This window comes from Peromyscus leucopus, chromosome 22 (genome assembly GCF_004664715.2).
Source record: "Peromyscus leucopus breed LL Stock chromosome 22, UCI_PerLeu_2.1, whole genome shotgun sequence".
Classification (NCBI taxonomy): Eukaryota; Metazoa; Chordata; class Mammalia; order Rodentia; family Cricetidae; genus Peromyscus; species Peromyscus leucopus.
Window position 1 is genome coordinate 36,507,283 of NC_051081.1, and position 26,601 is coordinate 36,533,883.

Below are 26,601 nucleotides of genomic sequence, written 5' to 3' on the forward strand. Positions count from 1 at the left end.
CCTCCAGGTTCTTGCCTCAAGCTCCTGCCCTAAAATCCCCCAATGTCAGATGAAATTAACCCTTTCCTTTCCAAGTTTTTTTTTTTTTTTTTAGGTTAGATAAAAATCACAGCCCTGGAGAACTAAACCAGGACATCAGTTGTGTCTTGGGTGTTGTATCCAAGAAGACTTTACAAGACCCAAGGTAGTGAGATGCAAACCCCATTTTCTTCCAAGAAGATTATAGGTTTAGCTCTGACATTTAGGTTGTTGAAATCCCAACTCCCAGTACCTCAGAGTGTGACTGAAGTTGAAGACAGGACCTTTAAAGGGATGGTTAACCTAAAACGAGGTGATTAGTGGTGGGCTCTATCAAACACGACTAGTGGCCGGGAGGTGGTGGTGCACGCCTTTAATCCCAGCACTCAGGAGGCAGAGGCAGGTGGATCTTTGTGAGTTCGAGGCCAGCCTGGTCTACAGAGTGAGTTCCAGGACAGGCTCCAAAGCTACACAGAGAAACCCTGTCTCGAAAAAACAAACAAAACATGACTAGTGCCTTCATAAGAGGAGACTGGGACACGGACACACAGAAGGGAAATCATCATGTGGTGATGGCCACCTACAGCCAGGGAGGACTAACTACAACCAAACCTGCCAATACCTTGATTTTATAAACTATTGTTTTTTTTTTTTTTTTTTTTTTTTTTTTTTTTTTTGGTTGGTTTTTCGAGACAGGGTTTCTCTGTGTAGCTTTGCGCCTTTCCTGGGACTCACTTGGTAGTCCAGGCTGGCCTCGAACTCACAGAGATCCGCCTGCCTCTGCCTCCCGAGTGCTGGGATTAAAGGCGTGCGCCACCACCGCCCGGCTTAAACTATTGTTTTTAACAGTGCTGATGTTTGACAAACCACGTGGACAGATGGTGTATAAAATCTTTTGCTTGGAGTTTCTTTCCATACATTTCTACAAAATGCTGCATGAGGCTTGCCTGGATTTGTGTGTTCCTCTTAGAAGTTTGATACCAACTATTCTGGTTAACAGTTTTCGTGACAAAGGACCCTACAAAGAAAATCCTGAAGTAAGAAACATTTTTGCTTGTATTTTTGTTTTTGTTTTATTTTTCAAGACAGGGTTTCTCTGTGTAACAGCTCTGGCTGTCCTGGAACTCACTTTGTAGACCAGGCTAGCCTTGAACTCACAGAGATCCACCAGCCTCTGCTTCCTGAGTGCCGGGATCAAAGGCGTGCACCACCACTGCCAGGCCTTTGTACTTTTATAAATTAGAATTCATTTAGGAGCCATTGATGAGGGAGAAAATGAAGATATAATGGCTTAGAGAGAATATGGTGTGAAGGCATGTGAGCATGTGGGCAGTGGGGGTGAACTGAGTCAGATGGGTGAACAACAGGCTTTCGAGTGCAGGCATGCCACAAAGCTAAGGGGATTTAAAAGAGTATAATACTTGTGCTATCAAGTGCTACCAAAGATTCTAGCAATCTGAGGACTCAGACGTGGATGGTGGTATTTGAGACGAAATCAGTCATTAATGCGGCAGAGTCCCAGCCCTGGGTGGACAGGCTGCTGTAGCGTGGGGAGGGCTTGTGAGACATTTATGAAAGAGAATACGGAAGGAGCAGTAGCTGGAGCAGAATTTTCCTTCTTAGGACAAGAAACGGTTGACCACTATAAATAATGCAGGGAAAAGACAAGTAGGTAAGAGACATCGGTACTCTTGAAATAGGAGAGGGAAATAAATATGTTTGGGAAATTTTGTGAGGATGTGAGGCGATGACTCTCAAGAGATAGGAAAGTGTTAATTAGTGAGTTTCTGGAGATGTGTACAATAGAGAAGCTTAAACTTGAAATCAGGATCAAGGTGTGATGTTCCTGCCTCAGCCTCCCCAGTGCTAGGCATACAGGTGTTTCAGACACCATGCTGGGCTTCCACACTCTACCGTTTTCACGCAACAGCCAATGTTTTCACCCTTGCAGTGCCCTCCCCACAGTAGGAGCTCAATAGATGGAAGAGAAGAAACTAAGTGGTTTTTGTTGTTTTTGTTTTTGAGACAGGGTTTCTCTGTGTAGCTTTGCACCTTTCCTGGAACTCACTTGGTAGCCCAGGCTGGCCTCGAACTCAGAGATCCGCCTGCCTCTAACTAAATGTATCTTATCTGTAGTCTGAGTATTCTGTTTGTTTGGATTTTTCGAGACAGGGTTTCTCTGTGTAACAGTCCTGAATGTCCTGGAACTCATTTTGTAGACCAGGTTGGCCTCCAACTCACAGAGATCCCCCTGGCTCTGCCTCCCGAGTGCCGAGTGCCGGGGATTAAAGGCCTGCTGAGTATTTTAACATAGTTAAAGCAGTCATCACCTAGCAACAAGTGAGTCTCCTCCAACATGCAAAACAGTCACAGCGTTCGCGTGTGAAAAGTGATGTATCTGTCCCCCCACCCCCACCGCGCCATTTACTTCAAGTTTTACCAGCACCGCCTCACCATAGGAGTTTAAAAATAGAGTGAGAAGAGGAGGAAGAGGGTGTTCTGGAGGCAGGCTGCCAGTCTGATCGCAGCAGGTGGTACGATCTGCCTTTCCATAAGGTGTCAGCACGCTCAAAAAGCATCCTCAAAAGCTCACAGGCCCGGAGTTGCCTCCCTTCACACAGGCACACGCACCAATAGGCGAACGGACCATACTGTTGTCTTAAATGATTTTGAGAAAAAAAAAATTGACAGTTTGAGCCATTAAAAGAAGCCTTGGCTGTTCCTAAAGAGTTTGGAAAGTATTCTGTAAAAAAAAAAAAAAAAAAAAAAAAAAAAAAAAAAAAAAAAAAGGTACCATGAGGCCGGGAGTGGTGTCGCCCGCTTCTAATCCCAGTCCCCGGGAGAGTGACGCAGGTGCATCTCTCTGCGCACGAGGCCAGCCTGCTCTACACAGAGAGAGTTCCAGGACAGGTAGGGCTATACAGAGAAACCTTATTTTGAAAAAAACACACAAACAACAAACAAAACAAAAAGGTAACATGGGGGTCTGGAGAGAGCCGAGAGCTCAGCAGCTAAGATCACTTGGATGTTAGCAGAGGACCTGGGTATATTTCCCAGCACGCACATGGCAGCTCACAGTTCTAGGGGATCCAACACACTCGTCTGGCCGTTTTGGAGACACAAGTGGTGCACACATACTCGTAGGCCAAACACTCATACACATAACAGAAAAACAAATAAATCCTTTTAAAAAGTGGTAATATGAGCTGGCTGGTAAAGCTTTGCCGTTCCTGCGCCTTTGCCCAAGCTGTTTAATGTCTTCATGTTCCCCCTTTCAGCAACCACTGCGCAACTAAGCGGAAGTAATCCGTTCCTCCTCATCCTCTCCCAGCATCCGGCTGTGGCTGTGGCTTGGCTTTGCGCAGGTGACTGGGCTCGGTCGTTCGCAAGGCTGCTCTTCCCCTTAAGTTCCGCGCTCTTGGGGACCAGGGGCCGTGACCCCGAGCGTGCCCACGGCGGCGCACCAGGCACGGAGTCAGTGCTCAAGCGAGCCTGCTGAGTCAACGTGGAAAGTCACTCGGGGCAGGACCCCGCGCTCGAGGCGCCGGGGTGAATCATTCACCGGGTGTTCCTTTTGCATTCCTTACGGTGCAGTCACGTCGGCGCGGCATCCAGCCGCGGGGCAGAGCAGCTACCTGTGGCGTGCAAGCGCGCCTCCACCTCGGCGCCCGGCGCCCCGCAGAGGCCCGGAGGGGGCGCGCGAACCCGCGGGAGGGCACCCGGCCGCCTCCCCTCCCCCTCTCGCGGCGGAAGCCCCGCCCCTCCGCCCCGCCCCTCCGCCCGCTCCGCCCACTTGCCCGCCCGCCCGCCCTCCGCGCGCGCTCGCTCGCCCGCCCTCGCCCTCGCGCCCTCGCGCCCTCGCGCCCTCGCCGCCGGGGGCGGGCTCGCTGCGCGTGCCGGGCGGGGAAGCGGCGCGAGCCGGCGGCGCCGGGAACGTTCACCGCGGGGGCGGCTCCGGGGCCTGAGCGGGCGCCGTCGCCTCCGCCGCTGCCGCTGCTTCGGCCGCCCGAGTCGAGGGGGCCGGGCCGGAGGAGGCTGCGGCCCGCCGGAGAGCCGCACGCGCGACGCCCCCCCCCCCCACTCCGCTCCGGCCGGGAAGTGAGCCAGGTGGGGAGTCCGCTGGGGCTGGAGGAGCGAGCGGGGGAGCCTGCGGGGTGGCGGGGCGCGCGCGGCCGTGGAGCTGCGACCCTTGGGAGACAGCGCGCCGGGCTGGGGAGGCGGGGAGACGGGTCCCGGGGCCACCCGCGCGCACGGCGGCGGCGGTGGGGCGCAGAGCCGGGCTGCGCGCGCCTGCTGATGCAGCCCGAGCCCGGCTCGCCCAGGAGGAGGCTCGGCGTTAGGTGCTGAAGGGGGCGAAGGCGGCAGGTCCTGGCAGAGGGCAGGTGAGGCAGGCAGGCCCTGGCAGAGGGAAGGGACTTCATTCCAGATCACCCTCCCACCCCCCGATGTCTCCCGGCAGACGAACCTGTCCACCCAGGTCACCCTGTGATGGGCACAGTGTCCCGGGAAGAGGGAGGATGCAGCTGACGACTGCTTACGGTTCAATGCCCGTGCCAGGCCTTGGGGAATCAGGGAGACTTTCCAGCATTCTCTGCAAGCGTTTATTGATTAGCTCCGGAGCAGGAGACAACCGCGGTCAGCACCGGGGTCACGACTTAGTCACTCCCAGCCATCATTTGCTGTTGAAGTGCTGACAGTTGGGCTGTGAAAGTATGCATATAAAATGGAAAGCGCTCAATCTCACGTCTCTTCTTCTGTGCACTTCGGGTCTCTTTAAGTCTTTTCCCCCAGCCCTGGGAAATTGGAGGCGTAAGTTGCTTGGTTTGTGGAGAAAGTGAGGGTAGCTGGTTGGGAGGTAGCTATTGGGAAGAGGTTGGAAGGGTCTTAAAAGAGAGGGAAAGGGAAATTTGAAAACGAATCTTGCCTTCCCAACGAGAATTAAGCTCCGTGCCTGTTTTCTGCTCCATCCCCAGCATGTGGCCTGGATCCCAATAGTCTTTGCAGTGGATGCCCACTGTGTGCGTGAATGGAGGAAGCAGGGGTTTGGTACATTTTATAGGGAGTAGTGTCGGTCTCTAGAGTTAGGGATGGTTGGTGGACTTCTTTTGGTCCTCAGATTCTCTTTTTGCCAACTTTGGTAACCCAGGGTTTTAGGCGCTGGGCAGGTTAAAACAGTGGCCTGGGTGGCAGACTTTGGTGGTTTGTGGCCACTCGGCTACATCCACGTGGATCTTACATGTTGGGCACCAGGTGCTTGTTCTTTGGGTGGTCGCTTGAGATCCGGTTCTGGTGGTCCTTCTCTCATCGGCTTTCTCTTTTGAGAAGGATGGACGGTGCTTTTAGCCTAGAGAGCACTTTGATAATTTCTCTTCTGCCTCGTGGGTCTTGGCTCTGAGGTGAGTTCTGTAAGGGCTGAGTTCTGTCCTCCGCCGTGGTTGGACTCTCCGGCCCCAGGCTGCTGTTTCCTTCCCGTGGCTCGCAGTGCTTGTTGGGTTACTTTGCTTGCCAAATTAAAACTTGACCTTTTGTGAGTTCTCTGAGGATTTTTATCAGACATAAGTGGAACTGCCTCTGCAGGGGGTGTGTGTATTCAAGGTGGTGCTGGCGGGGGTGGGGGGTGGGGGGGAGTGGTCTTTATGTTCAATGAGTTTTGCCCGGGAGACAGAATTTCCACTTATGGTTGAAATATTAGAGTTTGTAGGATTTCCATTTAGCATTTATTTCACGTCTTTGATGTTAACATACCTGAGCCTTAGTTTCCTCATGCTAAAAAAAAAAGTAATATTAATCCAAGTTTGGCATTACATATATAGTAGACCTTGAAGTGCATCAATTTATTTTATTTTAGTTAGTATCTACACTTCAGAGTGCAACCTTAAGTGTCTAGTAAGTTTTGTTTTGGGGTGCCTATGTGGCTCTGCAATTTTGGGAGCCTTGTTTCAGGTTTTTCTAATATTTTTAGATATTTAACTTACATTTATTTCAAAATCAATATGTCATCTCCCCCCACCCCATTTTTTTTGAAACAATGTCATGTTGTACCCAGCTGGCCTGGTATTCATCATACTTACTGTAGCCAAGTCAGATAGGCTGACCTTGAACATGTGGCTCTCCTCCTGTTAGTCTCCCATGTGAATCACTTTGCCTGGTTAAAACAAACTTTTTTGTTGTTGTTTTCTTTTTAAGATAGGGTCTCCTGGCAGGTGGTGGTGGCCCATGCCCATGCCATTAATCCCAGCACTCTGGAGGTAGAGGCAGGTGGAGCTCTGTGAATTCCAGGCCAGCCTGGTCTACAGAGCAAGATCCAGGACAGGCACCAAAGGCTTCACACACAGAGAAACCTTGTCTTGAAAAACAAAAAAAACAAACAAACAAAAAAAAAGATAGGCTCTCTCTATGTAGCCCTGACTAACTTTGAACTTGTGGCTGTCCTCCTGCCCATGTGTGCTGGGGTTACAGGTGTGCGCTACTATGCCTTCCTGATGTATACTTTACATATGATAAAATGGGCAGGCTTTACCTGTTGAGTTGGATGCTTTGAAAAACCATACCCGTTGCCTGGTGTGATGGCACATGCCCTTAAATCCCAGCCCTCTGGAAGCAGATCACTGTGAGCTCAAGGGTTGCATAAGGAGACACTGTTTCAACGGAAAATAAAAGCAAACAAAGTAACAAAAGCCACCCTTCAAGAAAAAAGATACCACCACCACCAACAACAAAAAGGGAAACCATGTTTACTTTGTAACCTATCCCAATCAAGATATATACATTTGTATCCCCAGAAGGTGAACTCATGCTGTCTTGAGGACAGCCCCCTGCCCCATTTTACTTATTTCAAATTACACAAGGCCAGCATTAGAGCTGTGGTTTCTAGTTGCGCTGGTTGTTTGCTGTCCAGTGTTAGGGCTGTCGTTTGCACTGGAGTCTCTGTGCCTGGCTACTCCTGGAGTTGCAGTGGTTCGTGTGGCTGAGAATGCACCCTTGGTTATAAAATACTCAGAATAAAAACACCCCCTTGACATACCTCCTCCTTTTCCTACTTCAGTTACTAGTTTGTTGTTTCCTTCCCAAGCCTTTTCCTATGCATTGTACTTTTTTTGCGCATGTGTATGTAGTATATATGAGTGTCTCTATGGGTATCCATGCACATGTGTGTACATGCCTGTGAAAGCCCAAAGTTGACACTGGATATTCTCAGTTGCTCTCTTATTACATTCAGCCTCCTGCTGAGCCTGGAGCTGGCCAATGTGGCTAGTGTAGCTAGCCAGTCTGCTCTGGTGATTCCCTGTCTGTCTCCAGGGTGCTGCTGTATTACAGGCGGCTGCCCCACCTGCATGGCTTCTGGGTTGAGTCTAGAGATTTGAACTCCAATCCTTATGCTTGTGTTGTGGCAAGTACTTTATTCACGGACTCATCTCCAGCCCTCTCTGTGCATTTTACTATAGCATACTGTCCAGGTTGCTCTTTGGGTTCTTTTTTTTCCCCCTGATGGATTATTTTTGAGGTTTTTTTTCATGTTGGAACACAGAGCTTTACCCGAAGTCGTCTTTACTGTGTGATTTCTTAGTAGTATGTAGTGTACCGTGTTTAGTATATTCAAGCCTCTTTTCCTTAATGGTAATTGTTCAGTGAATGGAAAGGAAATACACCTTCCAGTCTAAGGCTTTTCTTTAACACACACACACACACACACACACACACACACACACACACACACACACACACAGAGTATTTAGTGTTATAATGCCATAAGTATATGAAAAAGTTCTCCTAAGTGTCTCCAGATGTGTGTGTGTGTGTGTGTGTATGTGTGTGTGTGTGTGTGTGTGTGTGTGTGTGTTTTCAGAAACATTTCTCAAGCTGGTGCTGTGACTCAGCAGGTGAAGGCACCTGTCACCAGTGCTGATGACCTGAGTTCAATTCCTGGAGCCCACTTGGTGGAGGAAAAGAACTGACCCCTGCGGGTTGTCCTCTGACCGCCACCTAATACAGCATGTGGGTGGGTACCTTCACATACACACAGATAAGTGTAGTAAAGAACAAAAAAATGAAAAAATGTTCTGTATCTCAGGCTATGAATTATATTTCCTGGTTTCTTTTACTTAGCAATATGTATTTATGGTTCTTCTATATCTGTTTATGGACTGATGGCTTAATTCCTTTTAGCAACAAATAATATTCCATTCAATAGAAATACCATTTTTTAAAAAGATTTATTTATTTATTATGTATACAGCATGTATCCCTGCAGGCCAGAAGAGGGCACCAGATCTCATTACAGATGGTTGTGAGCCACCATGTGGTTGCTGGGAATTGACCTCAGGACCTCTGGAACAGCAGTCAGTGCTCTTAACCTCTGAGCCATCTCTCCAGCCCCAGAAATACCATTTTTTAAAATTTATTCATCTAGCAAAAGTTTTTGGTAATTCTGAATAAAACTTGTAATCTTCTGTGTGCAGGTTTTTTTTTTTTGTAGATACAAGTTTTTTTTAAATATTTATTTATTTATATATACAGTGTTCTGTCTGCATGTATGCCTGTACAACAGAAGAGGGCACCAGATCTCATTACAGATGGTTGTGAGCCACCATGTGGATGCTGGGAATTGAACTCAGGACCTCTGGAAGAGCAGCCAGTGCTCTTAATCTCTGAGCCATCTCTCCAGCCTGCTTAAGTTTTTTTAGACATACTTGGATAAATTAGGAGTGCAATACTAGATCAGATATTCCAGATCAAATATATGTTTGGGTTTATAGGAGACTGCTGAGCTGGCTTCCAAAGTGATCATTTTGCAATGGCAATATTTTTTAACGTTTATGTCCAAGTGCCCCAGAATGTATAGTCATATTTGTAGTTGGTTGTTTTTCACTCATTTGCTCATTAGGGCCCGCCAACCAGCTCTCAAATAAATCACACAGAATCTTATTATTACTTATAAATTCCTAGCCTTAGCTTGGCTTGTTTCTTGCCAGCTTTTAAATTATCCCATCTACCTTTTGCCTCTGCACTTTTTCCTTTCTCTACTTCTGTATACCTCTTTTTACTTCTTACTCTGTGGCTTATTGTGTAACCAGGTGGCTGGCCCCTAGGGTCCTCCTCCTTATCCTGCTCCTTGATCTTTTCCTCCCAGATTTCTCCTCCTATATATTCTCTCTGCCTGCTAGCCCCACCTATACTTTCTCCTGCCTTGCTATTGGCCGTTCAGATCTTTATTAGACCAATCAGGTGTTTTATTTAGAAGGCAAAGTAGCACAACTTCACAGAGTTAAATAAATGCAACATAAAATAATGCAACACATCTTTGTATCATTAAACAAATGATCCACAGCATAAACAAGTGTAACAATTCTTCAAATAACATTCCACGACAGAAGTCAGTCTTGTCATGCTGTCTGTGAACTCACTATCTGGGATGAATTAATATTCAGTTACTGCTGTTGATGGCTTGCTTTTAGCATGGTTTCGCTTTGTGTAATTTGAAGGTTTTTGTTTTTTTGAAGACAGGGTTTCTCTGTGTAGTTTTGGTGCCTGTCCTGGATCTCGCTCTGTAGACCAGGCTGGCCTCAAATTCACAGAGATCTTCCTGCTTCTGCCTCCCGAGTGCTGGGATTAAAGGCATGCGCCACCACTGCCCGCCTGATTTGAAGTTTTGATTTATGGATTCATTCTACTTTGAATCTTCTTCTTCATCTTCTTTTTCTTCTCTTTTTGGTTTTTCAAGACAGGGTTTCTTTGTATAGCCCTGGCTGTACTGGAACCCACTGTGTAGACCAGGCTGGCCTTGAACTCACAGAGATCTACCTGCCTCTGCCTCAAGTGCTGGGACTAAAGGTGTGCACCACCACCACCACCACCACCACCACCACCACCACCACCACCACCAGCACCACCTGGCTTACATGTCTTTTTCTTTCCTTTTTCTGTGCTCACTCTTTTGTATGTTGTATTTGGGATTTCAGGTGTTCAGCTGGCCTGCAGGGGGCCCAGTCTAGAATCAGATATGACTTGGGGATCAAGGGTCCTGTCCTCGGAGGTAGTTGATTTAGATATGCTCATACATACATGTCCTGGTTCCTTTCCTGGTCACGAGTCTGTTTGCACCTTCCCACTTTTCCCAACGCGTAGCATTACGTAATCTGCATTCTCCGCAGAGACTGACAGTGGCATTTTAAGTTTCTTTTCAGCTCCAGCCTTATCCCCGGCCTTCAGCAGTGAGTCTGGTTTAAATGCCTCATATTCTCCACCCTCCTTTGGAATCCTGTTCCCCTGCAGGAGGTGCAGGTTCTGGACTCAGAATCCCGCAAGTCTATGGCTTCATCCTGCTCATAATTAATGTCTCTTGTTGTGTTTCTGATCCCAATGGAAGCTTTTCTTGTTTTTAAGCTTTGTCTTTTGATTTCTATTACATTTTCCCCTTCGATTTGAAGGGGTTTCAGTGAGGTGTCTCTGATGTTGAATAGAGGTCTGAATTGATCTTAAGATCATACCACTGTCTTCTCCTTGTCCCTTCATGTACCAGAGTTGACAATGGGCACTAAAATTTTTTTTTTCTTTGATAAATGGATACTTAGTGTTTTACTAGTATCTGTACTGTTTTCTGAAGGCTTTTGGTTGATGTTTCTTGTCCATTTAAGGATGTTCCTTCTATTCTTGTTTTTTTGAATGTTGAATTTATCAATGGCTTGTTTTTGGCATTTGTTGAAGTGATCTTTTTTCTTTCTTTCTCTGTAGTATGGGTAGAAATAGGGTAGACTGCTGGGGCTGGAGAGATGGCTCAGTGGTTAAGAGCACTGGCAGCTCGTCTAGAGGACCCGAGTTTGATTCCCAACACGGCATGGTAGCTCACCATCATCTGTAACCCCAGTCTCAGGGATCCAGTACCCTCTTCTGGCCCCTGTGGACCCAGGGCAAGTGCATGGTGCACAGACATACATGTGCAAAACAGCCATATACATACAAAGAAAAATAAAAAAAACTTTAAGAGAATTGGGATGGACCGCTTTGTATTGTAGTTAATTGAAAGACATGTCTACAATTTAATTTTTCCTTTGTTTTAAACAAGTTTCTGAACAGAGTCTCAGTTTGTGATTACTGGCTGGTCTAGAACTCACTGTTTAAAGTCAGGCTGGCTTCAATTCATGTCAGTTCTCCTGCCTCAGCTACCCAAGTGCTAACATTACAGGCATGTGGCACTCTGCCCAGTTATGTTAAATTATTTGTATATATTTGGTTTATATATATTTATATATATTAAATAATTATATGTTTGGATATATATAAATATATATATAATATATATGTTTGTTTTTTAAGACAAGATTTCTTTGTATAGCCCTGGCTGTCCTGGAACTCACTCTGTAGACCAGGCTGGCCTCAAACTCACAGAGATCCACCTGCTTCTGCCTCCCGAGTGCTGGGATTAAAGGCGTGTGCCCCTATACCTGGCAATTTTTAGAGACAGCTGTGTGGTCTCAAACTCACTCTGTAGATGGGGATGACCTTGAACTTCTGATCCTTCTGCCTCTATCTCCTGAGTTCTGGGAATACTGATTTGAACCACTAAGCATGGTTTATGCAGAGTTGATATTGGAACTCAGGTCTAGCAAACCCAGTAAGCATTTCTTGCATGTTGGTCAAGCACTCCAAATGAGCTGCATCTCCAGCCCCTGGATCTTTATGTGTATTACTAACACTGTCCCTAAATTAAGAGAGGACTGAAATGCTGTGATACCCAGGTACCTTTGTGACTGAGCTGCACTGTTGTCCGAGTGCCCGAGAGCTGACATTTATTAGGCACTTAGGTCGTGCCAAGCATTGTGCTGAACAGTTCACACGATTTGTTTGCTAGTCAGCATCGCGCCGCTGAGGTTAAGTTCAGCTGCTCAGAGCTCTGGGAAGATGTAGAGTATGTTACTGAATGTTTTTTTATTGGAACCCAGAGAACACTCTCAGATTTGTTCCAAGAAGATATTGAAGGTTTTAAATTTATTTTCCCTGGCACTCCTTTTAATCTGAAAGAGAAAAGAATTAGAGGAAGGATATCTGAGAATTTTCTCCGAAATGAGCAAGGGGGTTAGGTTATTTATTTATTTATTTAATCTATTCTCTCTCTCTCTCTCTCTCTCTCTCTCTCTCTCTCTCTCTCTCTCTCTCTCTCTCTCTCTCTCTTTATTTTTTGGGACAGGGTTTTTCTGTGTAACAGCCCTGGCTCTCCTGGAACTTGCTCTGTAGACCAGGCTGGCCTCGAACCCACAGAGATCCATCTGCCTCTGCTTTCTAAGTGCTGGGATTAAAGGTGTGTGCCACCATGTGTTTGTTTGTTTTGTGGTTGTTGTTGTTTTATTAAAGGTAGTTTTGATTGTAGTAGTAACAGTCTGAGCTTAGGCCCACCTGTATATCACGTGAACAGTCAGGGAATCTTGACAGATTTCTTCAGGAGACTGCGCATTTGCACATTGGTTTTCCATATCCCAGTGCTGTGTGTGTGTGTGTGTGTGTGCGCGCGCGCGCACGTGTGCGCGCGTGCGCGCACGCGCCTCTGCTTTGCTTGTGTGTGCTGGTGCATGTGGCGGCCAGAGGATGTCCTCAGGCATTGTTCCTCGGGTACCATTCACCTTGGTTTCTGAGTTAGCCCCTCTGACTGGCAGGCTGTCACATCTGGCTAGTCTGGCTGGCCAAGAGAGCACAGCAGATCCGCCCGTCTGCCTCCTCAGGACTGGGATTGTAGCTGTTTGTCACCAAACAACCTGGTTCAGTTACTTACCTTTTTTGCTTCTGTGTCTGTGTGTGGTGTGAGCCTGTGTGTTCATATATGTGTGTTGTCTTCATGAGTGTTTCTCTGCCTTACACAGACAGGTCTCCCGCTTGAATCCAGAGCTTGCTGATTCATCTAACCTAGTGAGTCAGCTTGCTCTGGGGAGCCCCATCTCTGCCTCCTGAGTGCTTGGATGAGCGCAGGCTGCCAGGACCATTTCACATGTGTGTGGGTGCTGGGAATCCAAATCCCGGTCCTCATGTTGTGTGGCCAGTGGGGTCACTGAGCTATCCCCACCCAGCCCCTAGGTTTGTTTTTTTTTAAGCACGGGGTTCCATGAACTCAGACCTTGGTGCTTTCCAGGCAAGCACGTCACTGCCTGAGCCCGCTGTCTAGCCCCGTACCTGATTGCTTTGATGTGACGGAGGTACAAAGGTTAAGAAACTAACAATTCAAAGGCAAGGGAGGCTCACTTAACACTTAGCGCAGGACGGAGATGTGCTGGAGACATTTCCAAAGCATTCTCCCCCTCTGCATTAGTCTGTGTGCTGTGGCAATTACTTAACCTCTGCCTGTACACAGTGTCCAACTCTGTAGCACACTGTCTTCCTAGGACAGAACAGAGGAGGATTCTTGCTGCCCTCCCCCCCAGGCTCATCAAGGGCACCGCTGTCTTGGTGATTTCTTTCCTTTTTTCATTTTCTCCTGCTTCTTTTGCAGAGGGTGGCGTGCACCGTGGGATGGAGAGGAAGGGCTTTTACAGCCACGTTATTGGCTACCTAAAGTAATTGCTTCATAATCTTAGGTCTCAGTGTCCTCAGCTAGTTCTAACATGCACAGTCCTGATTGCTCCTAGGGCCTATCAAGCACAGTCCGGATTTCTCAGTTTAGGGTTTTTTTTTTTTTTTTTTTTGGTTTGTTTTGAAGACATGGCAAGTCTTGCTTTATTTCCAGGCTGGCCTTGAATTCTTTTTGCCTCAGCCTCCTGAGTGCTGAGATTATAGGCAAAGCCACACCTGGCTGTCATGTCTGTCCGTCCGTCTGTCTATGTCCCCCCCCTCTCCCGACTTCTTCCAGAATTGAGAAGTGACAGGCATAGGAAAGGGTGCTGTAGGCAGGGTAACAAGAAGATTAAGCAGTTATGTTTTATTAATATGTAATCCGTCCATTGACACTTCATCTGTGTGTCTGATGACTGGCCCCAGTGCCATGTGCTAGGGGATGGGAGCTGACGGTGGCAGTCCCTCCCCCCGCCTGGGTAGGTGATTCTCCTGTTTTCTCTGTTAATAGTATTTGGATAGACCGCTGCTCACTTCAGCCTGGCCCAGTGGGCTTTCAGATTGTATTATTTGATTGGAAGGAATGGAACCCTGCTCACTAGATCCCTGGCTTACCAAATTTGCTGCCGAGAAGCAGCAGAGTGGCGTTTGGTCCACTGCAGAGTGAGGCCGCAGTGCAAGCATACTTACTCTCAGAGCGAGGAAAGGCAGCGTGGAGGTCGCTTCTGTTTGTGTGATGGGCTGGTTGTCAGTCACATGCCAAATACAGAAACAATGATCCGACTGATGAGAGTCAGCCAAAAGTAACCCCCAAACCCCCTCTAATTATTAAAAATGCTATTTGTACACTGTTGAGTATATTATGCCTCAAGTGGTATTGTGATGATGTAATGATATTATGGACTATTTGTGAATTTATTTATTATTTATTTATTTTTGAGGCAGGGATTCTCTGTGTAGCCCCAGCTGTCCTAGAACTAGCTCTGTAGACCAGGCTAGCCTTGAACTCACATAGATCTGCCTGCCTCTGCTGCCTCCCAAGTGCTGGGATTAAAGGAGTGTGCCACCACCACCCAGCGAAATTTTTTATTTTTATCTGTATTTTTTTGAGACAAGGTCTTACCCTACTGTGTAGCTCTGATTGACCTCTGTAGACCAGGCTGATTTAAGCTCACAAAGATCTGCCTGCCTGTGCCACCTGAGTGTTGGTATTAAAGACGCGCGCCCCCATACCTGGCAGTTTGTGATATTTCCCTTTTTCTTTCCTTTTTTTTTTTAGGGTTTTTTTTTTTTTTGGTTTTTTGAGACAGGGTTTCTCTGTGTAGCTTTGTGCCTTTCCTGGAACTCACTTTGTGGATCAGGCTGGTCTCGAACTCACAGAGATCCACCTGCCTCTGCCTCCCGAGTGCTGGGATTAAAGGCGTGCGCCACCACCATCTGGCTTTTTTTAGGTTTTTTGAGACAGGGTTTCTCAGTGTTGTTTTGGTGCCTGTCCTGGATCTCGTTCTGTAGACCAGGCTGGCCTTGAACTCACAGAGATCCGCCTGGCTCTGCCTCCCGAGTGCTGGGATTAAAGGCATGCGCCACCACTGCCCGGCCTTGTGATATTTTAAAGCTAAGCATGCAGAATTGAAAACAAAATAAACTGAAAGACTGTATTTATTTATTTTTGAAACAATCTCTTGTAGTCCAGGCTGGCCTCAAATTCTTTGTGTCGCTGAGCTGGTCCTTGAACTCCTGATTCTCCTGCCTCTGCCTCCCAGTGCTGGAGTTACAGGCGTGTGCCACTATACTTGGTTCTTTATTGAACATTTTTTTCAGTATGATTGAAATTTTGTGATAATTTAGTACCTACCATTGTATGAATTCAGTGATAAATTCTTAGAAGTTCTTTACTCTAGGAATGAAAGACAAAATTCACCACGACACGTAGGATAACCTCACTGTGTGCCCCATCCACGCACCCTCCCATCACCCCCACACTCAGTCACGCGCTGACAGTTTGCTGTCTCTGACACCCTGTTTTCTCTAGGTCATGAGTGTGGGGTACCGCAGAATGTGGTGTTTTGATATTGGCGTTTTTTCCCTTTGCTACTTTTCACGTGTGTTTAAGCTTTTCCTTTGTATCATTTCCCGACTCAGCACTTCATTCTTTTTCTTTGCTGAACGACATTGCTTTAGGAATGACTCTCGGAAGAACTGTACTTTATCTACCCAGCCACCCGTTGAAGGGCATCTCCGTTGCCTCCAGGGTTTGTCAACTCAAAACCACACCGACTGGGGCTGGTTGTGGTGGAGCACATCTTTATTCCCAGCACGAGGAGGGCAGAGGGAAAACAGAGACTAAAACTACTCAGGTGTAGTGGCACACGCCTGTAACCCCAGCCCTTGGGAAGTACAGACAGGCATAGCCGGTGTTCAAGGCCAGCCTCGGCAACATAGTGAACTCAAGGCTAGCCTGGGCTACATAGCAAGACTTTATGTAAAAACAAAACAGGAACTTTTGGATGGAGGTTTTGTGTGAAGTAAAATTTGAGTTTAGTTGGATAAACAGCACGATGTGACATCTGGGTCAGATGGTAGGAAACTGCCTGCCGCCTTCTAGTGCAACTGTTTGCCCGGTGTCTGGTAATAGGCAGGAGTTTCTTCTGCTCTCCATTCTTGTCAACATCTGGTATTGTCAGGTTTTTTTTTTTTCCTTCAATTTTAGCCCTTTTAATAGCTACGCCATGGTATCTCTTTATTGTTTTAACTTGTTATTTTACACGTATTGAACATGTTTTCACATTATTACTTACGCTCTATCTTCTTTGGCAAGGCATCTAATTAGACCTTTTGGCCGTTTGAAAACGCGTATTTATTATGTGTGTGTGTGTATGTGTGTGTAGGTCAAAGGGTAACTTGCAGGAACTGGCTCTCTTCTTCCACCGTGTGGGTCCCGGGGATCCAGTTCAGGTCGTCAGGTTTGGTGGCACACACTTTCACCCACTGAACCATCCTGCTGGCTGGCCCGTTGACTGTGTTTTCATTGGACTTTTTTTTTGTTTTTGTTTTTGTTTTTCAAGACAGAGTTTCTCTGTGTAGTTTTGGTACCTGTAGCCCAGGCTGGCCTTGAACTCACAGAGATCCGCCTGCCTCTGCCTCCCGAGTGCTGGGATTAAAGGCGTGCGCCACTGCCGCCCAGCTGGACTGTTTTTTTTTTTTTTTGGATACTGAGTTTTAAGCTTTATTTCTAAAATTTGTATGGAAGACCTTTCTTATGTATGTGCTTTGGAAAAGCATTTGTTCATCTGTGTGTGTGATGTGAGTGTGGCCACTGGTGCCGTGGTGTGCATTTAGATGACAGAGGACAGCCCTCGGGACTCAGTTCTCCTCTGCTTGGATGTGGATCCTGGGGATCAAACTCAGCTCACCGGTGCTTTTACTCACAGAGCCCTGCCACGGGCCTGAAGATTCTTCATCCTGCCTGTTTCCCCTTTTTTATAATAACTTTGCAGAATAGTTCATTTTGATAAAATTCAACTTAGAAGTTTTTTTCTCTCATGAGTTGTTGTTTTTGGTGTTCTGTGTAAAAAGTTGTTCCCTCGGTTTGGCTTTGGGCCAAGAATAGTAAACGGCCTCGTCTAGGAACTTGGAGTTTCAGCTTTTAGATTTGAGATGCTTTGCTTGTGTGTCACAGCTGGAGCCCTGGTCTTCGTTTACACTTTGTAGTGACTGCATCACGACTTTAATTTTTGTGGGAAGAAGCTCCTGCCTTAGAGGATGGCTGGATGCTCCGAGGAGCAGGCAGGTTTGTGTGGACAGAGCCGGGGGGCGTGTGTCTTTGTGTGTCTGCAGGATGAAGTACAGGAAAAGGGGGTGGAGAGTCCTGGGATCAGGAGGTCATAGACTTTCATTTGTTCATTAATCTGGGTGAAGGCTTTGGCAGTAGAAATGGGAAAAAAGGGGGGGGGTGAGTGTGAGAGTGACTGGGAGGAAGGAAATGGCAGGGTTTGAAATGAGAGCCAGTGTGCGAAGAGGATGGTAGAGAGATATGGTTATCTTTAGACGGTGGCTGAGAAGAGGCAGAGTTCCAGGAGAGCAAGTGGAAGGAAGGAGAGAGCTGTGTTTACATTCATGCCAGTATTGATGTTCAGGGTCTTGCCTCAACAGCAGGGTTTATGGCCAGCTGTGGCGGGTGGCGGCCCTTGTTGGGTGTAGATCTGTTGAAAGCCTGACAGCGGAGATGCGGATAATGATGCCCATGAAGCATTGCCTGGGGAAATAATCCACGGCACTCTTAGCTTTTGTGAGCCACAAGTTTGCACTTGAGGTGATCGGAATCGCGACCTTGGTCAAATGAACAGGTATCTTAATGTCTGCAGGAGCTGATTCTAGGCAGGGATTTGAATGCAAGCATTTTTGTTCAGGAGGTTATCCCAGGAAAAACCGTTAGACAGAGAGGAGTGAGATAGAAACAAGAAGACAGCAAATAAGGGGTTAATGATCCATGGTGTTAGTGGGAGAGTAGCTGTAGCTTGTGCTCACTGACCCCCGGGAGCCAGTGTGAAACAGGTATCATGGGGTGGGTGAGGCGGCGGTGGCCCTTCTGTCCTGTCTCCACCAGCCATTGGGTAAGAATGTTTCCAGCTGGTAGGTTATAGTGTTTCAGACCTGCCCTGAAGGAATCAAAATAGACTCCAGAGCTTGGGGATGGTGGGTGGGGGGGAGGGGGCCCCGAGCAGCTGCTGCCAGTCTAGGATGCAAGGACTTGGTAAAGTGTAGACGGTGTGGAGGAGGAGGAAACCCTTTTGACATCTCCCCTAAAACCGTCTTGCGGTTCCAGCATCTCCAGCTCATTCTCTCTAGGATGTCATTTAAGCATTGCATTTCAGGTTTAAATAAGTCATCCCCACAGCTCATCAGGATTGGCTCCAGATGTTTTTATTTTATTAAATCCTCATCCATGAGCCAGTGCCCCTGTCAATCAACACACCTTTTCTTACCAGCATATACTCGGCCTCCACGTTCAGCACTCTCAAGAGCCTTTCCACAGCTCCAGCAGGTGTTGGCTGATTCAACTCCGCTCTTCCCAAAGCACAGCTGACAAGCAAGTCTGGCCGTCTCCTCCTCCTCTTCTTCTTTCTTCTTAACGATTTCTTCATTTTTATTGTATGTGCATTGGTGTTTTGCCTGTATGGATGTCTGTGTGAGGGATGTTGGATCTCCTGGAACTGGAGTTACAGACAGTTGTGAGATGCCATGTGGGTGCTGGGACTTGAACCTGGGTCCTCTGGAGGAGTAGAGGGCTCATAACTGTTGCGCCATCTCTTCAGACTTGGCCTCTTGTTCTTACTCTCTTGGAGGCAGGAGTAGATCCTGGAAGGTAAGCATCTTCCAGGACATAACCCCAGCACAAGCCTTTCGGCAGGAGAGACGGTCATCTTGTAGCAAGGGGGTCAAAGCTCTGTTTACGGTTTCTCGAGGGGGTAGATTGCCTGTGTGCTTTCTGCCCTGACACACACACACACACACACACACACACACACACACACACACACACACACACAGAGCCTCCTGATCGCCAGCTCCCTCCACCCATGTGGTGTGTTCACTAGACTCAGTGGGCCTGAATGGACACATGGTTCACTCCCAAGTTGGTAGTTTATGTTGTGGTTGACTTGGTGTTGTGTGCTCTTGGGTTTAAACACATGGTATAATGGCATGTCCCAGCCGCCACCAGACTGAACAATTTCACTGCACAAATAGTCCTCCGGGTTCATTGGATTCATTGCCCACCTTCACTCAAGTGCCACCAGTCTTGACTGTCTTTGGAGTTTGGCCTTTTCATGGGTGTTGTATAGTTAAAACCATGCTTTCCCTCCTTTTTGGATTGGTTTTTGTGACAGGGTTTCATTTAGGCTGGCCTTGAACTTGCCAAGTGCTGGGATTACAGTGTCCACCACTTTTCCTACTAGTTGGCTTTTTCCCCTTCGTCATTTTCGATTGAGTGTCTTCAATGTCTTAATGACTTCGTGGTTCATTTCCTTTTAGAACTGAATAGTTGATCTCTTCATCCACTGAAGGCCAATGTGGTTGTTTTCAAGATTTGGCAGTTATGAATAAAGCTGCTATGAACATCTGTGTTTTTTTGTAGATGTATGTTTTCACCGTCTCTGCCTAAATACCAAGGCTCGTATGATGATACTAGCCCATCTCGTTATGTAAGAACCTGGCCGACTTTGAAGAAAGTGTCTGGACCTGTTGCTTTGCATCTTCACTAGTGCGTGGGATGTCTCTTCTCCACTTCGGCTGTTTTCATAGGCACTTGGTGCTGTCTCCTTGTTTTAATTTTCTGTATGTGCTTGTGTGTGAGTGTGCAGGTACATGTGAACATGTCTGTGGAGGCCAGAGGCCCTTTGTTATTGTTGTTGCTATTTTTGTTTTGTTTCTTGAGAAGGGGGTCTCACTATTATAGCCTTGGCTGGCCTGGAACTCACTGTGTAGACCAGGCTGCCCTCAAACTTACAGAGATCCACCTGCCTCTGCCTCCTCTGTGCTGGAAAGGTGTGCACCACCACACCTGGCCCTAACTTTATTTTTAGTGAAGTCCAGTTTCGCAGTTCCTTCTTTGGTTCTGCCAGGGGTGTGATAGCTGAAGAGCCCTCACCAGGACTGGAGAGATGGCTCGGGGGTAAGAGAGCTGGCTGTGCAGACACAGGACTCGAGTTGGGATCCTGGCCGTGTTTGCACCTCCAACCCCAGCACTGGAGGGTGGGAAGGAACAGAGACAAGAGGATTTCTGGGGCTTGCTGCTTGTAAGCCTAGCTCCAGGTTCAGTAAAAGACCCTGTGGCAGAGGATTAAGGTTGTGCCATAGAGCACAGCGCCCAATGTCTTCTAGCCTCTAGTATGGGTACAGAGACTTACTCCATACATCATATATACTGTACACACACATACACCACACACAGAGTCATTATCCACTCAATGTGGTGACCCACACCTGTAGTTCCAGCACCTGGGACTCTGAGGCAGGAGGATTACTACAGTCGGAGGCTAAGACTGGACTACTTAGTTAGTCTAGTTCAAGCCAGCCTAGATTACAGTGTGAGGTCCTGTCTGAGAAAACAAAAACCAGAGTCTTCACCTAACCCCTTTGCTTTCTCTTGTGATTTCTGGGAGCTGTATAGTTTTATGTTTGAAAATTAGGCCATTTTGAGTTATTTTTTATTTATTTATTTATTTATTTTTTGAGACAGGGTTTCTCTGTGTAGTTTTGGAGCCTGTCCTGGATCTCGCTCTGTAGACCAGGCTGGCCTCAAACTCAAAGAGATCCTCCTGGCTCTGCCTCCCGAGTGCTGGGATTAAAGGTGTGCACCACCACCACCACCACCACCACCACCACCACCACCACCACCACCACCACCACCCCCCCCAACATTTAATTTTTGTGACAGGTATAAAGTCCGAGTTTAGATGAATATTTTTGCCTGTGGACATCCAGTTCTTCTAGTGCCTTTTGTTGAAAAGACCACTTTCCTACATTGGATTGGCTTTTGATAGTGGGAGTCTTGAAGCAGGTGGCATCTGGCCTTCAGCTTTTTATTTTTATTTTTATTTTTAAGATACCATCTTGGCTACTCTTAGGTTTTTGTCTTCTGTGTAGGATGAGTTTATCGATATTTACCAAGTAACTTGCTGGGAGTTTGGTTGAGATTGCATTGAATCTATATGTGGAGTTTAAAGAAACTGGTGTCCGGTTGGGGATTTAGCTTAGTGGTAGAGTGCTTACCTAGCAAGCATAAGGCCCTGGGTTCGGTCCTCAGCTCTGAAAAATAAAAGAAACTAGCATCTTGACAGTGTTTGACCTTCTTATTTATGAACATGGAATCTCAGTATTTTTGGTTTTATGTTGATTTTTTTCACAAGTTTTATGGGTTTCTTCACATTGGTCTTGTACATGTTTTGCTATGTTTGAACAAAATATTCACATCTTCTGGGGGATGATAGCATAAGTGATATATTTAAAAATTATTAGCTTTATTTATTTTTTATTTTATATGTAAGTGCTTTGCCCTCGTGTATGGCTGTGCACCACGTATGTGCTTGGTGCCCATCCACAGAGGTCAGAAGAGGGCATCGGGTGCCCTGGAATTGGAGTTATGTTAGTTGTGTGCCACCATGTGAGCACTGGATATCAAATCTGGGTCCTTGGCAAGAGCGGCAAGTGCTCTCAACTCTGAACCAACTCTCCAGCACCTATATATATAGAAAAGATTTATGTATGTATGTATTTATGTATGTATACAGTGTTCTGCCTACATGCCAGAAGAGGGCACCAGATCTCATTACAGATGGTTGTGAGCCACCATGTGGTTGCTGGGAATTGAACTCAGGACCTCTGGAAGAACAGCCAGTGCTCTTAACCACTGAGCCACCTCTCCAGCCCCTATTTTTATTTTTTAATAAAATTAAAAATTTTGTTATTCATTTTTATGCATGGCGTTATTAATTTCATACTCTAGTTTCTTGCCACTATATAGGAAATGGATAGGTTTTTGTGTATTGATCATGGGTATGCTGACCTTGCTGTAGTTGCTTATTCGTTGGCAGGTTTTGGTAATTCTGTTGTGTGTTCGGCGTGGACGATCATGTCAAGGTGAACAAAGACAGTTTTATTTCTCTCCTCTCAAGCCGGTTGCTTTCCCTTTCCCTTTCCCTTCACGGTTTTAACTCCTGTAGTTTTCCATCCCAGATGCCTTTTCTGCTTCTGTGGCCCTCAGTGTGAGATTGCCTGTGAGCTGGGGGAGGAGGGGATGAAGGGGGAGAGGAAAAGTGGTGGGGGATTTCTTCCATCTCTGCAAGCAAACAGGAGGGCTTTCCTGAGTGTTTTTTTTCTAGCATGTGCTACAAGGCTCTGTGTGGGAGCTTGGCAGTTTGGAGTTCAGGCCTCGGGCTATGAGAGAAAGTAGTAAACTCGCCTTCTTGGGTGGTCGCTTTATTCCAGCTGCTCAGGCTTATTTCATGTGTGTCTCCAGTGACTCCACGTGCATTAGGTTGGATTTTGTAGTTGTGTTCAGTGACTGAGGTGGTTATATGCTTACCCTAAATTCCAGGATCCAGAACTTTCTCGGGCTGGGTATTTAGGACTTATCTGTCATCTACTGCAGCTGTCCATTGCCCCATGAGAGTGAGTTAACTCTGCAGGCGTTTCTTGGCTAGAGAGTGTTCAGCCAGCTGGACGGAGTCCTCCAGGGAGGAGTGCAGCTGTGACAAGGTAACCAGTTCTTAGGATGGAAAAGTAACCCAGCCACCTGGGGAAGGGATCCGGGCCAGGACAGCATCCACTGCATTGTTACTGTTTCTGGGCTGACACGTATGTCTCCAGTGTCTTCCTAAGTTGATCTTAGCCGCCTCATTCAGAGAGAGTGTGTGTGTGTGTGTGTGTGTGTGTGTGTGTGTGTGTGTGTGTGTGTGTTAGGGGATGGTGTATATGCATGCGCTACCTTGGTGCTTCCACCAAGATTGATGTTAGGTGTCTTACTCTATCGCTGTCTACATTATTACTTTAGGCAGGGTCACGCACTGAGGCTGGTGCTCACTGATTGGCTAGACTGGCTGGCTACCGAGCTGCTGAGATCAGCTTATTCCACCTCCCACGCACACCCCCGCCCCCAGCACTCGGGATTCCGGGTGCACACCACCACATCTGGCTTCTTTTATGTGGGTGCCTGGGATCTGAACTTAGGTCCTATGTTTCTGCAGCAGGCAGCTCACCCATGCAGCCATGTCTCCAGCTCCTGCCTCACTCTTTTTAAAACCTCTGAATCACTGTTTACTTCTAGGGTAAATTACTGTAAATTATTGAAGCGTTTTCATAGTGGCTTTTCATATTTTCTTCTCCCTTCTACATCTCTTCCCCCTGAGGTTTTTTTGTTTTTTTTTCCCCTTTCCTTTGAAAACAAACAGACAAAAATAAGTAAATCTGGATGTATTAATTACTTGTCTTGTTGATGAGACAAAAATACCTGACTCAAGCAACATAAGGAGGGGTTTATTTTGGGTAGTGGCTACTGGAGCCCGAGGCAGGTGGTCACATTGTATTTGCAATTGGGAAGCAGACTGAGAGTGACGCCCGAACCTGAAGCCAGCGATAGCGCCTCCGAGGCTGGCCTCCAACAACCCCTTCTACTAGCTAGGATACAGTGTCAAAGGTTCCGCAGACAGCGCCACCAGCTGGGGGCCAAGTGTTCAAACGCACGAACCTGTGCAGGACATCCACATTTAAACCACAACAGTTGGTGCAGTGCCTGTGGTTTTTATGCCATTTTAGCAGCAAGGGATGCATCTTAGAGTGATTAAAGCACTTCTCCCAGGATGGACTTCAGTAATGGAACCAAAAAGGACATGGTATGATTGTGTTCATTTTGACAGCGGGGCCATACCAGCCTGATTGCAGCCAGACATGTAGCAGTTCAATGTTAATTATTATTGCTATAAATAAGATCGGCAAACTTTTTCCTACAGGGCCAGATAGTCAAGTTTACTTTAGAGTTTTCAGGCCAGAAGGTCTCTGTGGCATGCATTGTAGTCTGCCATTGTTTTGAGAATACAGAAATTCTGCCGTAGATAATAGAGAAATGAAGCCAGGTATGAATGCACATGCCTGTAATCCCACCACTTAGGAGGTGAGGCCAGAGGATTAGGAGTTCAAGGTTTCCCTCAGTTGTGTAGCAAGTTTGGGGCTAACCTGGACTACATGAGACCATGTCTAGCCCTCGTACTCCCTTCAAAAAAGAAAAAGGAAACAGAACTGGATCAGCCTGGCTGTGTTCCAGAACTTTATTTGCAGGAGCAGATGGTGGGTCCAACTTGCTCAAGAAAGTTAAGTCCTATAGTTTGCCAGCCACCGGCCACTAGCAATTTTACATGCGGTTGTGGGTGCTTAAATTGCCTGACAGTACTTGTAGGGCCATCTGGATGCCCCAGGATATATATTGCCTCCCAAGGTGAATCTGGAAATAAAAATAAAATTTTAGAAAATTGCCATTAAGAATTCATCAGTCTCTAGGAATTTGTTTTCTCTGCTTTGAGAAAAGTGATATAAAGGAATACTGAAGTAGACAGAGGATATAACTTGTGAGACACACCATCAGGATGTTGTGGTTCTTCTGTTGCGATCTGTATCAGTAGTTGACTTTGTGAGAGACCAAATCTGGGATAAGGGAGCCACAAGCTTTTGAGTGGCCTCTTCTTCCCTTTGTAATTACAGGCTACTGGAACCAACTCCTGTTTTTTCTTTAAGTCCTCCATTTTATTAGATTGTTTTTCTGTTCCTGGCTGCTTTTTCTTTGGCTTTCTTTCTGTTCAAAATTCCTTTGACTTGGGGTAAATTGTAACCATAATGTGTGTTGAAGCCTTCCCGATAACATTTCCATGACCTGGGACAGGGTCATTCTTGATCAAAATCTTAATTAAGGAATGTTAAAGAATATATTTACATTTAAAAGTCTCTCTAGGGTATAACTAAACTTCCTATCACCAGGCAGGCAACTTGCTCTCGTGAATATGCAGTTTATATAGTTGTCATTTAGTTTGTGATCATAAGATATTCGAGAATGGTTTGTACTAGTTTAATGTATAACAGTTTAATCACACTTGAAAGTGATTTACGACAGTTTAATCTGCTCAGGGTAATTATCTGGCTTATGTGCAGCAGAACTTGGCACAAGGAGGTCTGTATAATGGGTACTGTTCTAGCTTTTTAGACATTAGAGATCCACATTATCTGTAAATAACAGTTACATGAAGACCGTGTTCAGGAGGTTGCGAGCGTACTGGTGTTGAGCTGCGTGCCCTTTAGCAAGTTAGCTTTCTCAGCATCTGCTGCCTAAGCTGTGAGGCAGGAGCCCCAGGAATAATAAAGCAGGCAGGAAGGCTTTTTGTGGGGCCAAATAGATCATAGAGCAATGTAAACGATGCTGTTGTTTTTGTTTTTGAGACAGAGTCTTGCTATGTTGTCTAGACCAGTTTTGGACAACTAGGTTAAAAATTTCTCCTGTTAGGTCTGGAGAGATGGCTCATCAGTTAAGAGCACTGACTGCTCTTCCAGAGGACCAGGGTTCGATTCTCAGCGCCTGCATGGCAGCTCACAAACTGTCTGTAGCTCCAGAATCCAACAACCTCATACAGACATGCACACAGGCAAAAGACCAATGCACATAAAATAAAAATAAAAAATAAAAAAAAAATTCTCCTGTTTCAGTCTCTGAGGTAGCTGGGACTTGACACTTGGTTTTAACACCTGGCAGAGTCTAAGTGCCAGCATTAACTGCGATTGCTGTGTGGCAGAGAGGTTCCTTTGAGGCGCTCTCTAGCTTGGGGATGAATATCTTTTTGTTTAATATTTTATGTCTGTCTTCTGTGTATAAATGGAAAACTTCGTGTTCTTTACTATGGGTTTTCATTCTGTTATATCTGAAACCATACTTAGTAACATACTAATATATGCAAAGCAGTGGTGTAGAGGAAGCTGTCTCAAACATACGCAGGGCTCTGCAAAGAAAAGAATCAAGTTGAAATGAAGACATCCTCAGCCAGGCACGGCGGTGTGTGCCTGTAACTCCAGCACCCCATAAGGCTGGGGCCGGAGAATAGCTGTGAATTCCCGGTCAGTCTGGGCTATACTGTGAGGTCTAGAGCAGCCCGAGTGAAAGTGTGAGCCCCTAAAGAAGAGGAAAGCAGTCCCTCCCGCATGCATTTTCAACTCAGGAGCTAGACATACCAGCCCCTGTCAGCACTGACCGTCCAGTGTCTTTATAAGCTGCGAGGTGGTGGGAGAACGCCTCACCTTTCTCGGCAGAAGGCTCGCACTCAGGTTTACCGATGCTGCTGGAGAATGTTCTCTGTGGTGTCCTGACCCTCACAGCTGAGTGATAAGTACCTGGTTGAGTCGTCACACCATGCCCTGGCTCATTGTGTCTTTGTTCATCTCTAGGATGATTGAGGAAGGTGGGAACAAGCGGAAGACCATGGCCGAGAAGAGGCAGCTCTTCATAGAAATGCGTGA

The 26,601-nt window shown here is 46.6% G+C and overlaps 1 protein-coding gene across 12 annotated transcripts in view; it reads left to right on the forward strand.

The window, feature by feature from the left end:
* Positions 1 to 3,917: 3,917 nt before the first annotated feature.
* Positions 3,918 to 26,601, forward strand: part of Dtnb (dystrobrevin beta) — a 215,318-nt gene continuing 192,634 nt past the window's right edge. For 6 of the 12 annotated variants that reach the window (XM_028875041.2, XM_028875078.2, XM_028875037.2 and 3 more), the window contains exons 1-2: positions 3,918 to 4,125; positions 26,530 to 26,597. In XM_028875041.2, coding sequence (XP_028730874.1) covers positions 26,531 to 26,597 — 67 coding nt within the window. In that variant the 5' untranslated portion in view covers positions 3,918 to 4,125; position 26,530. Of the gene's footprint in view, positions 4,126 to 4,302; positions 4,401 to 26,529; positions 26,598 to 26,601 lie in introns of those variants that run through there. The other 6 variants (XM_028875098.2, XM_037198109.1, XM_028875044.2 and 3 more) reach the window with 2 other exon arrangements.